The following is a 12,414-nucleotide window of genomic DNA, read 5'->3' on the forward strand; positions in this document are numbered from 1 at the left end:
GGATTTTCCCTCTCTTATCCTGTCTTTCCCCTGGACTCCCCGCCGCCACTTCCGTCTCTCCCTCTATCCTCCCCTTCTCCTACCCCCCCTCCCTCCCAAGCCCTCTTATCTGCGCTGTGTTTTTGTTTTTAGTCACTTTGAAATGGTTTACAGGAAACTGGTTGCTAAATTCTGTGAACTTTGAGATGTTATTGGAAAGACCTTAAAAGGCCTAAGTTGCAAGCAGGCCCCTGCTGTAATTAGGGGGATGATTGTAGAGGATAGTTACCTTAACTTTTTTTTGCAGTGTGGACTCCAAACATAATGCAATCCTGGCTATGATTAATCCTGCAGGGTCATATGTGAGTAAATGTGACTGAGGGACTGCCATTGGATTTTTTTGAATTTTCGTTTTATCATGTCATATGAAAGCAAACATTACACCTAGCTAAATGTTTGGGCATTTATTGTCGATTATATGTCGATTTCAGCTCTGACACTTATTTCAGACATGCTCTAGTATGTGAAGAGTCTGCCTGTGCTATTAACTCATTTTGAAAAAAAAAAAGGTTTTTCTCCTCTGGTGAAAAGCTGTAATTTGCGCAATGGCAGTCTCTCAGTCAAATCTGGTCACATATGACTGATAAGATGATATTTTTTAATTATCCATTCGGATGAACTTAGATGTCTTTTGCATCACATGTTCCAACAAGAACTGCCATGCAATGTATAATAAAAAGTGTAAAATAAAAGTAGGTCATAAAAACAGTAACCTACAACCTAGTACAATCAGTGTTCTGTTATTGCAACACAAAGTGTGTGTGTGTGTGTGTGTGTGTGCGCGTGCGTGCGTGCGTGCGTGCGTGCGTGCGTGCGTGCGTGCATGCGTGTGTGTGCATGTGTACGAGTGCTTGCGTGTGTGTGTCTCATTTGTGAGTCACAGAATTCAGGGAAACACTGAATGCCACTGGCATTGATACACCAAAGGAATTCCAGCAACCTTATCTAGCACTATTACTCCACTTTGTTCTACTCTTTACTGGAACAGCCACAGCTGCGCCAGTCGAGGGCCTCCAGCAATGTCACTAAAGTGAAACTTGGAGCATCACCATTCCGTTTGTCGTTTAACATTAATAACTTCTAGAACATCCAGGTTAAAATATTTCCTTCTATGACTAAGCAGGATTTCCACACAAAACTATTGTCCTTGGATGGCATAATCTACACAATAAGGTCTTCAGGGCCATGGCCCAATGCCAGAGTTAACACAGTTATCAATGGCACAACACACAGTACAGTGGAAGATTCAAGATTGTGCAAGGTTTTTCATTCCATCTCCCCCTCTCCTTCGCCCCAGAGTTAAACCGGGAAAACACCTCTGGTGCGGAACTGTGTCAGTCTACTCTGGACAATCTGTCTTTTAGAACAGGTTAATCTTCATTTTGACATCCTCATATGACTTGTTTATCTACTCCATTGCCACTCATTTAGTTCATACTCGATATCTGCAGCTAAGTGGTGTAGCCTATCTTACTTCCATAAGAGATAAGGGATTTTAATTTGAATAGGCCTACACACCTTATGTATTTTTCATGTGGTTATTTTGTCATTTGTCGAATCATTTAAATCATTTCAATCACTCCTTAAAGCTACACCTGTAAACCTGTGATGACAAGTTGAAGTTGGAGGAACACAGTATACGCTGTTCCTGACTGCTGTTCTGTGACACAGTGACACTGTACGAATTGCTGAGAGACTGGGATGTTTTGAACCCGCACACAGTGTTTGTGTGTGCAAGTGTGTGTGTGTGCGTGTGTGCGTGCGTGCGTGCGTGCGTGCGTGCGTGCGTGCGTGCGTGCCTACGTACATGCATGTGTGAGTGTGCAAGCGTGCACATGCATGTACATAATTGCATGTATAATATGGTATGATAGTCTTATGGCTCACTGTAGCATGTGTCAGTGTATCTTGGCATTGGTTGTCAATAACAATGATCTGACGTGGCTTGCTTGTTTACTTGTAGGCGTTGGCTCATATTGCTGTCATTTCATTGCCATCTTTGACCTTCAACCATGTAGAAAAAGTCACAGATGACAGGATTGTCTTGCCAGGAATAACATTGCCTCTTACTGCTCCCACACAATCACCAAGATCTGAGACTGTAAGTCTTGTCTAGATCAGTGTTTTCTGCATCAGGGCCCACTTGAAAATCTCACAGGCATTCACAGCCCTCCCATCTGACCGCTTAATTGTTCAGATGGGCGTTTATTTTAATTATCCATCAATCGATTGTGTTCCGGCTTGGATCAATGGAACTGGAGTAGTTTACATTAAGTTCCTGTTCATCTGTGACGCGGTGAAAACACATTGAAAACGGTTAAACATTAAAACTCATTTTCTAGGTTTTTTTTTTTTTGAACTTTGTTTTTATTTCAGTTTAGGCAACTTCACAGAATTAAAAGCATACATTTTTCTTACAACTGCTTTTTTTTTCTTTTTTTACACAACCTCAGCTGTTTCATACCTTCACAAAATATATATATATATTATACACTCATACACACAAACAACTTCACATACATTTACAAGTATTCACAATAAAACAAGGAAATAGAATACTACAAGTATTCACCATAAAACAAGGAAATAAGTAGCGAGACAAAAACAACAGAGCGTCGACCACAGTGGGAAGTGAACAAAACTGAGAACAGACATGACTGGAGACAGAGGAAAGAGTATGAGCACATCAGAAGGTCTGGGGAGAAGTGTATTCAGTGAGTCGTTACTCGAGATTCCGAAACCTGCTACCTCATTAGTAGAGGCAGTACAGGACTCCATCTTTTAATAAATATGTTTGGTTGAAGCCTCAGGGCATAAGTAATTTGTTCCATCTGGTAAATGTCCCATACTTTTTCCACCCACATACTGTATGTCGGCGGGGCTGGTTTTAGCCATTTAATTGTAATGCATTTGATGGCCGCCGTAAGCAGCACATGCAATAAATATATTTTGGCTCTATTTTCTAGGTTTTGAAGAAAGAATAGCATGTTTCTTTTAATGTTATATTGGCATTAAAATGTGTTTCTCACTGCCCTCCAATGGCCCACATCCCACAAGTTGGGAATCGCTGCTCTAGATCAGAAGTTCCTAACCACTGGTACGTGTACCTGTGCTGGTACGCGGGACATGTCCCACTGGTACGCGGGACATGTCCCACTGGTACGCGGGACATGTCCCACTGGTACGCGGGACATGTCCCACTGGTACGCGAGAAGGGAATCTCAAGTTTTCCCGACCAGTCCGTGGTAATAGAAAGGTTGGGAACCCCTGCTCTAGATCTATCGACACTGTGTGTGTGTGTGTGTGTGTGTGTGTGTGTGTGTGTGTGTGTGTGTGTGTGTGTGTGTGTGTGTGTGTGTGTGTGTGTGTGTGTGTGTGTGTGTGTGTGTCCTTTAGGCAGAGTCTTATAGTGACTTCATGTGTTATCATGTAGTAATCAACTGTAGTTAACTGTAGTTGTGGTGCCACCTATAGTAAAGGCTACACAATGCAATCCTCTGTTAAATGTACTCTGAGAGTGTACAAATGGAACCAAATAGACCCTTACTGAAGTTCATTTAACCTTACTGTGCAAAATTTTAATTAAACTAATCCAATTAAATAATTAATTATACTTGTCTCTTTCTCTGTACCAACCCCTTTTATTTTATTTACAGGGTTCCCACGGTCATGAAATTCCTGGAAATATTTTGAAATTAGAAATATTTTTGAGTTTTCCAGTCCTGGAAAATGTTTGAATTTTTCAAGGGTCCTGTAAAAATAGTTGACTATACATTGTTTTTGCTATTGATTTTGTTAATTAAAACCTTTTTCCAAAACATGAATAACATCAACAAGTCGTTATTCACCAAACGGGCAGCGTGATTACAGCCTAATGTGTAACAGTACGTGACAAAAATATCAGATAGGTGGTGTAGCAAAACATTTGGCACAACATTTGGAATAGAATTATAGCATTCTATATTCTATGCTTTATTGTTGCTACACTGCCTGTCTTTGGGTATTGCACATGGAGTACGAGTTAGAGACTCATTATTGCACTGAATGATTCTTATATAGGCCTGGAAATTGGGTTAAATATTCTGGGAAAGTTTTGGAAATGTTTTGGAAATTCATTGGTAAAAAATCTACCCCACTGTTTCGCCATCACCCTCTTTTATATCCTTCTTTTTCAACTCCTCTCTCTTTCAATACCAACCGTAACTCTTTCTCTCTTTCTCTCTCCGTCAGACTCCTCTCCATTTAGCAGTGATAACCCAGCAGCCAGGCATGGTGGAGGCCCTGCTTAGAGCCGGTGCCGACCCAGGGGCTTTGGACCGCAACGGCCAGACGGCACTTCACCTCTGCTGCGAGTACAGCCAGCGGGACTGCCTCGCAGTGATCCTCTCTCACTCCTGTGCTGCTTCCTCCTCCTGTCTGGAGATTAGAAACTATGAAGGTAGGTTGTAGTCTGCTGGTCTCAGAGTTGGGTCTCAAAGATTGCCCCAGGGTGCCCGGATAATTGATTGACAGTAGGGAAGTGGGAACCAGGGGTCTCTAACTCAGTCTCTGACCATGTACAAATGGAACGAAATGGCACCTTACTGCTCCTTTTTGTTCCATTTGTACAGTATACACTGACACCACGGCGTGTAAACAGCGCCTCAAACTGTGACTCCGCCCACAACCGGGGGAAGTTATGATTTGCGCTCGTTCACTGCAATGCAATTTGCAGCATTTTCAAAACAATATTGAGCAGAGTAGCGATTATCAAACGTATTTGCAATGCCATACGTTGAAAGATCTGTTGCCCGTGGACAAGGCACGCTACCTCCGCAAGTTAGATAGCATCGCATAGATGTTTGTCCGTATGTGATTAAGGATTGGACTAAGTTGCATTGGTAGCCATAGAAAATTCTTACCCCAGGCTAAAACCGGATGTGACGTTTTTGGGCGTTCCTGTCTAGCGTGGTGTCAGTGTATACTCTCAGAGTTAAATCAACAGCATTTTACAGTTTAGATTGGGGTCACAGATATATAACTTGCATGAGGGTTTGTGGCGTTGTGCATATCAAACTGGGGGTGCTTGAAATGTGAGAATCACACATTAGGGGCACTTTTATTTACCAGTGTAATTTGGTGTGTTTCCTTGTCGTTTTCCGACAGGAAGTAACAACAAATTGTTACTTCAAAAGAAACTAGGAAATGATATATGTTTATAGAGACAGCGTGGCTCCGATGTGGATCTTGGACTTCATGTCACCATCTATGATGTATCTATGATTCCAACATGTGGGCAAGGTCTCAGCACGATCAAGGCATCTCCATTGTTTATGATTATAAGATTTTAAAACATACATGAACAACACTGGAGGTAATCTTTGTGCTACTAGCAGCGTGCAAGATTGGCGCTGATTTTTCCAGCAGTTTGCACGATTTGCTCCGTTCAGACACACACAGACACTCTCGTAGATGGCTAGCCTCTTGTAGAACCATGCTGTAAAAATAGTGAGGGATTTTTTTCCAGAATGACTGATTAAGTTATGTCATTAGATCAGATAATCCGATTAAGCCCGGTGATAAACTGTAACTATGATTTTCCAAAACATGCTCGCAATTTATCATTCATTTCATGACTTACTTCCTCATGACACAGCAAAATGTTGATGTGACTTGTCAGTCATCAGCCCCTTAGTCTGTCTATTGGTAATATGATCTAATCGAGAATGACAATATTATGTAACATCCTGATGTACTGTAGATGACCATCACAAATGAACAGGTTCGATTAGAAACTTTTTAAAATTGACTAACATTGTGAAAGAAATAACAAAATGACACCCCTGGGCTGACTCATGAGCCCTGTTAGGGAGCAATGAGCATGCATGTGTGTATATGAGAGAGAGAGAGAGAGAGAGAGAGAGAGAGAGGCTGTGCAGTGTGCATACACAGTAAATCCTTAATGTTGGAACAGCAGGTTGAAAGTGGTTAAATGTAACCTCAGTGATACTTACTTGGTTACATTTATACACTGTCAGAGTTAAATACGTAGATACCAGTCACAGGGCACGTATTATGTGATTGTGCATTCCTCTCTGTGTGTGTGTGTGTGTGTGTGTGTGTGTGTGTGTGTGTGTGTGTGTGTGTGTGTGTGTGTGTGTGTGTGTGTGTGTGTGTGTGTGTGTGTGTGTGTGTGTGTGTGTGTGTGTGTGTGTGTGTGTGTGTGTGTGTTTGCGCGTGCGTGCGTGCGTGCGTGCGTGCGTGCGTGCGTGCGTGCGGTGGGTGACCAGATCCAAACTGTTCATTTGAGGGACAGAAGTATCGCTTGTGTGGGACAAGTGGGATGGGGACCCCGTCCCCCCATCCCATTTGTCCCACACAAGCGATACTGGAGTACCGGGTCATATTTTTATGCTATTTTAACAGGCTTAAAAACACATCTTGCAGGAAGAGACAATGAGAGAGCTTTACAACAGATGGCCAACTATTAGGGGACTAAAATATTAGGGTATTTGCCTGCCAGTCACAATGTGGGACAGGGTCTCAATTTGTGGGACGCCTGAAAAGTCTTGGAAATGAGGGACTGTCCCACGCAAAGAGGGACATCTGGTCACCCTAGTGCGCGTGCATGCGTGCGTGCGTGCGTGCGTGCGTACGTGCGTGCGTGCACATGGCAGTGCATTTTCATGGTTGGTGACCCTATACCCTTTAGCTCAGGCTGCGTTGTCCTTCCCCGCCTGCAGGTTTGAGCCCTCTGCATCTGGCGGTGCGAGGGGGCCATAAGGACCTGGCCAGAATGCTGCTGGATTCCAGAGCCGACATCAATGCTATGGTCAGTCCACATCCTGCTTTTACATAAGTGTTTAGGCTTTCACAAACATATTTACCGGACTCATTATTGTCTCTTCTGACTTTTTGTGTATGCTGACAATGTTTTTTCCTTTTTTTATAAATCTCTAATTAGGACATCAAAAGTGGCCAAAGTCCTCTCATGCACGCGGTAGAGAGCGCTAATATCAACATGGTCCACTTCCTCATTGAGGTAATGAGCGTGCATGTGCATGCACGTGCGTGTGTGTTAGTTTCTGTGAGTCACCTTAAACTAGCCTGAGCTTGTAAATCTGCTTTTTTTTTTTTTTACATTTCTTTTAAAAAAAAGAAGACGAATCAAAAAGAATTTAAAAAAAAATATTCCCAAGATACGGATGCCAAGTAGAAAGTGGTTAATGCTGTTTTCAGCTCATTCGTTGAATAGTTTATTTTTAATTTTTTGGTTGTTTTGTGGTGAGCTCCACCCCTTCCCCATAGTTTCTCTTTCTCTTCTATCACACAGATAAGAGTTCCAGAGAAATGTGACTAGATGATTCACAATTGCTTTATTGCCAGACCTCAGCGGTTGTCATAAAATATAACCATTGAGGCTAATGTGTTCAACGCTCTGCCATCACTCTATTCCTTTCCTTTTCCTTACCACGGTTGTCCTCCCATTTACTTAATCTCTCTCATACTATGATAGTGAGAGATATGCTGCTTCACCCATCTTTTATCTCAGCCTTTTCATGCTTTGTACAGTATGTGTATGCATATAATCAGTGGCGTGCACAGACATTTAGAGGGGCAGGTGCTCAAGTAAAAAAAGGGCACCTTGTGCAGCGCGTGGCATTATGTTATGCTTTAGCTATTGAAAAATAGCAGATCTACAAGCTCATAGCGCGCCACCGAGTGGCGCGCTACGAGCTTGTAGGTCTGCTATTTTTTTTCAAAAGGGCACATTGCCAAAAGGGCAGGGGGTGCTCTAGCACCCCCTAGTGTCTATCTGTGCACGCCACTGCATATAATGCACCGTGGAGAATGGTCAGTCAATCAGACTGATAGTAAGAAGGAACTCTTATCATTTGTTTTCACCACCTTGTTGTATAAGATGGTTGGGGGATTGCCATGCTGAGTAAAATGATCTATAATGTCACACTGTTCACACAGTGTCATATTGCTTTGTAGATGTGGTATTTTCAGCGTGGTACACCAGCGCCAACCAAATATAACTCATAAGCCATTGTTAGGCATTTTACACTGAATGTCATAAGACTGACATGACACAGTCAAAAACACATGAAGGAATCATAATGACTTTTATCATTAAGTTTAAAGTTATTTCTATTATGTCACTTTCTATTGTCCAGTTTTTATCTTGAGGATACGTTGAAGATACTTTAATTTGTTTGATGCACAAAACCTTGGGTGGTTGTTAGACTCGATCACTGCTCTTCATTACAGAATAAAATATAATTAGGCATTTTTGAGGCACTTGGCATGTTCCATTGTTTTCTACAATCTGGGCATGCTCTTCTACCCCAGCAGAATGGATGTGATGTCAATAGCCAGTCATACAGCGGGAACACAGCCCTCCATGCTGCCTGTGGACGGGGTCAGGTGGACACAGTGAGACTGATGTTAAAGAGCGGAGCAGATAGCAGCCTCAAGAACTACCACAATGACACCCCTGTCATGGTGGCCAAGAACAAGATGGTGAGGAGGAAGAGAAAGTAACTGATGATTGAGAGATGCAGAGGATATTACGGGGGTGGAGGTAGATGGGGAAAACAGTCCCAGGTCGAGTAGAGTTCACTTGTCATCTATAGTAGTGGTTCTCAACCTTTTTAGGCAGTGACCCCCAAAAAGAATCGAAGTGAACTCTATATTATATGATTTGACAATTTGACCAGTTTTTATAGTATATATTTTTTCTTTTCTTTCTTCCTTTTGAGGTATTTAAAAGGACTTAAAAGTCCTTGAATTGTCACTTCAAGGATCTGAGGATCCCCGCAAAACCATGTGGGGACCCCCAGGGGGGTCCAGACCCACAGGTTGAGAACTACTGATCTATAGCATTTCTTATCAGTTTCTTTGATTGCCAGATGGGAATAAATTACAATTAGTGTCAATTAGGCAAGATATAAATGTATATATATATTTTTTTTAAACACTCATGGTTCTGCATGTAGTTGAAGACAAATACAAATTGCAAATCCTAATTGTACCAATAAGGCTTGGTTAGGACAGTAGCAATAGATACAAATGGCATCCTCCTCTCCACTATGGACTGTTACTCTAGCAAATGCAAATGTATATCAGGCCATCTAGTGGTCAGATATAGAGGGTACACAGTCTGCCTCATTCACTAAGCTTGGGTTGCACATATTTTGTACTTAAGCACAGTCCATAACTTTTGACGGACATTCAAACTCACGTCTTCTATGGGACCAAAGCTTGCATATGTCATTAGAATGCCTTATTCTTCATGCAACATAAATTTACAATAGTGCCAAACCTCAAATACAATATTCATGTGCCGAACATTTGTCAACACATAAGAAAGAAAGAAAAAAGATGTCAAACGATCTATTGCTTGGATGCATATTATAGACACGTTGCAAATTCAACTGATTTTTATTTATTATTTATCCCTCAGCATGTTTGCCGTTTCTTAAAGTGTGGCCACATGCAGTTTTGTGTATTGGACGTCCATGGCAACTCCACGTCGCTCTATTCATTTATAATATTGACCACATCACATCATGCTTATATCATGTCTTACCATCTGATGAGGAAACAGTATGGATGAAATCTAGGCTCTAGCTGTGTCCATATCCATTCCCCATTCCGACGTAGGACAGGATATGTTGTTAATCTATATTCTATTTCTATAGGCTAATCAATAAAGCGCAATCTGGATCGGATCGGATCTCATGTTCCTGGATTCCAGCGTAGCTAGAAAAGGCTTCTCTATGATATCCTTTCCATGTTTTATTAGCCTATTATTTGGTGGGGTTAAACTGTGTAACTTCTTATTCTCATTACACATGAGAGCATTACTTTATTAATGTTCAGTTGATCCATTGGGCGATCGAAGAACTCGCTTCCAGACAGAACAGATGTACAAGTTGTCACAGCGGTGCGACTCGACACGTTGTAAGCTTGCAGGTCTGTTTTTTGGGTTTTTTTCCCCATGTGGGTTATTTCTGATGGTGTTAAATGTGAGAGTGGAACAATGCAAATTATCTACACAGGAGCGCAAACAAAAATGAGATACCCCTTTGATCCACACAAATCACAGCTCTGCATCCCCTTTCATGAATCACACTTCACTCATGCAATATACATGAAATGTACCACAAGGTTTTACATACTGTAAATAACATTATGACCAGGTTAGTGAATGGGGCCCATTGTGTTCACAAATCTATCGATGGTTTCCTTTTTTTGTGTATTTGTTTTGTTTTGTTTTAACAAAAAAACACACAATAGCTGACCCACTTTGATCCGTAAATCTGTTCCAGATAACAGATGTGCTTAGAGGGAAGGGCCCCAAGCAGACAAGAAGTCAAGACCAGCATTGTTTGTCAAGCTCATCACATGGGAGCAATTTGACAGCAAGTGGTAAGCACAAAAAACACACATGTAGGCCCGGACGGCTAGGGTAGCGGGCCAGGCAATGTGGGCACCTAGCCTCCCGATTTTGTATTGACCTGTACTTTCCTTGAACTGTACCCATTCTACAAACTGTTAATACAATTTCCAATCAATCAATCAATCAGCCTGACAGCGTGTTGTGGGTTCGAATCCTGATCCTGACGGCCTTTGCTGCGTGTCACCCCCATCTCTCTCTCCCCATTTCCTGCCAACCATTTATTGATACGACAGTAGTCCTATCAATAAAGGTATAAAAGCCCAAAAATAAATCACACATGCAAACAACAAACATACAGTATGTGACGCGCACACACACACACACACACACACACACACACACACACACACACACACACACACACACACACACACACACACAAACACATGCACACTGTGTAAAGCGACAGTTTTTCACTTGTATTTCCTTAAATTGACATTATGTCATAACCATGATCAAATGCCAACGCATACACAATTACACATGTTTGTAAAGTGACAATATTAAATGCTGCCATTTCTCCCTGTCCTAGGATCCCCATCTCCCAACCACAGTCTTGGGCACTCGCCGTCATCCACCCCACACAGTGCCTCCCTGTCTCCAAAGGGCTCCGCTCCACCTACATTCGCAATGATATTTTAGCCACTTAACTGGCTACTTTTTAAGCCTCGTCCCACTGAGAGCCAGTCTCCAGTGGACATCCTCCTGAGTAGAAGCTACATGAAACTGCATCATGAAACAGAGGAAATTTCAAAGGCCCCAATGCTACTGCCTCTGCCTGCCACTATTGCCTGATTGTAGAACCGCTATTTGCAACACTGGCACACTACCAAGTATAAATCAGGCTTAAGGCCTTTTCAGACAGGCAGTGACTGACGCGCCTAGTAATTCATTTTCATTGAGAGGCCTGCGTTTTTTTGTACGTACGGAGAAATTGAGGGGCGACAACGCACGTGTATTTTCGTGGCCGCGGCCCCGTGAAATTGTTGAGTGCATGCTCGTTTCGTGCACACACCCACAACTGATTGTGTTGAGCTTTTTTTTATGCAACTGGAGTTGCGCCCCTCATGAGATCCAGGTGACATCTGCGTCACTCGATCCCTGTCTGAAAAGGCCTTTATGCTAAATGCTGTGTAGGCCAGTCAAAATGTATATAATAATCAATTTTTAATATATTATTTGGATGACCCTAAGGATCATAAAAAAACCTTGAACGATTACTATTGCAATTTATTTTGGGTCAAATCTTAGATTGACTGGCCTAGTGATGCCTGGTATTTCTACTCTCCTATTTCACATTAGAATTCCCAGGGAAACTCCACATCCTGTGCATTCAACCAGCTGCTGTCCTGCCCCAGTGCCCAAGTGACAGATGGCAACTCATGCCATGGCCAAGGGCAAGTTTGAAACTGACTAGACACTACAGGCACAGCATGGTCATGGTGACAGATCGAGATGGATCCGTGCGTGGGGCGATCTGTAAACTGGAACTGTTGCAAAAGGCTTGGAAAGAACTAAATGGAAATTTGGACCACATCTGTCTTTTTATCAGTCAGTCCAGTTGAAATGGTGAAAAATACTTATTATAAACAAATATCAGCTATTTGCACAGTAGAAAATAATTATTCTGTCAGTCAGTCAACTCAAGCGGTACCGAGAATGTAGTATGCACAGATTCCCACTGTTGTCTTGTTTTGTATGAGAAATGGTTTACAGTTTACACCAATTATTTTGATTAAAAAAAGTATTAAATATTTTTATACAAAAGTACACACTTGTAGTTGCAGTAGGTTTTTTGGGGGGCCTGACATTTGAAAGCGTGGCAATGGTTGGACAGATGGTGGTGTTCATTTAAAAGCGTGGCTGTGATTGGACAGACGGCGGCGTGCACAGCAGACCAGCCAGCCCAAAAAGGAGCGCGCGGCCAT

At 42.2% G+C, this 12,414-nt stretch overlaps 1 protein-coding gene across 2 annotated transcripts in view; it reads left to right on the plus strand.

The window, feature by feature from the left end:
- bcl3 (BCL3 transcription coactivator) overlaps window positions 1-12,250 on the plus strand; it is a 30,191-nt gene extending 17,941 nt beyond the window's left edge. Inside the window, exons 4-9 of one of the 2 annotated variants that reach the window (XM_079503228.1) lie at window positions 4,270-4,477; window positions 6,762-6,850; window positions 6,983-7,060; window positions 8,374-8,544; window positions 10,356-10,455; window positions 11,019-12,250. In XM_079503228.1, coding sequence (XP_079359354.1) covers window positions 4,270-4,477; window positions 6,762-6,850; window positions 6,983-7,060; window positions 8,374-8,544; window positions 10,356-10,455; window positions 11,019-11,128 — 756 coding nt within the window. In that variant the 3' untranslated portion in view covers window positions 11,129-12,250. The remainder of the gene's footprint in view (window positions 1-4,269; window positions 4,478-6,761; window positions 6,851-6,982; window positions 7,061-8,373; window positions 8,545-10,355; window positions 10,456-11,018) is intronic. The other variant, XM_079503229.1, reaches the window with a different exon arrangement.
- The last annotated feature ends 164 nt before the right edge of the window (window positions 12,251-12,414 follow it).

Source organism: Electrona antarctica (assembly GCF_951216825.1).
Source record: "Electrona antarctica genome assembly, chromosome: 6".
Lineage (NCBI taxonomy): Eukaryota > Metazoa > Chordata > Actinopteri > Myctophiformes > Myctophidae > Electrona > Electrona antarctica.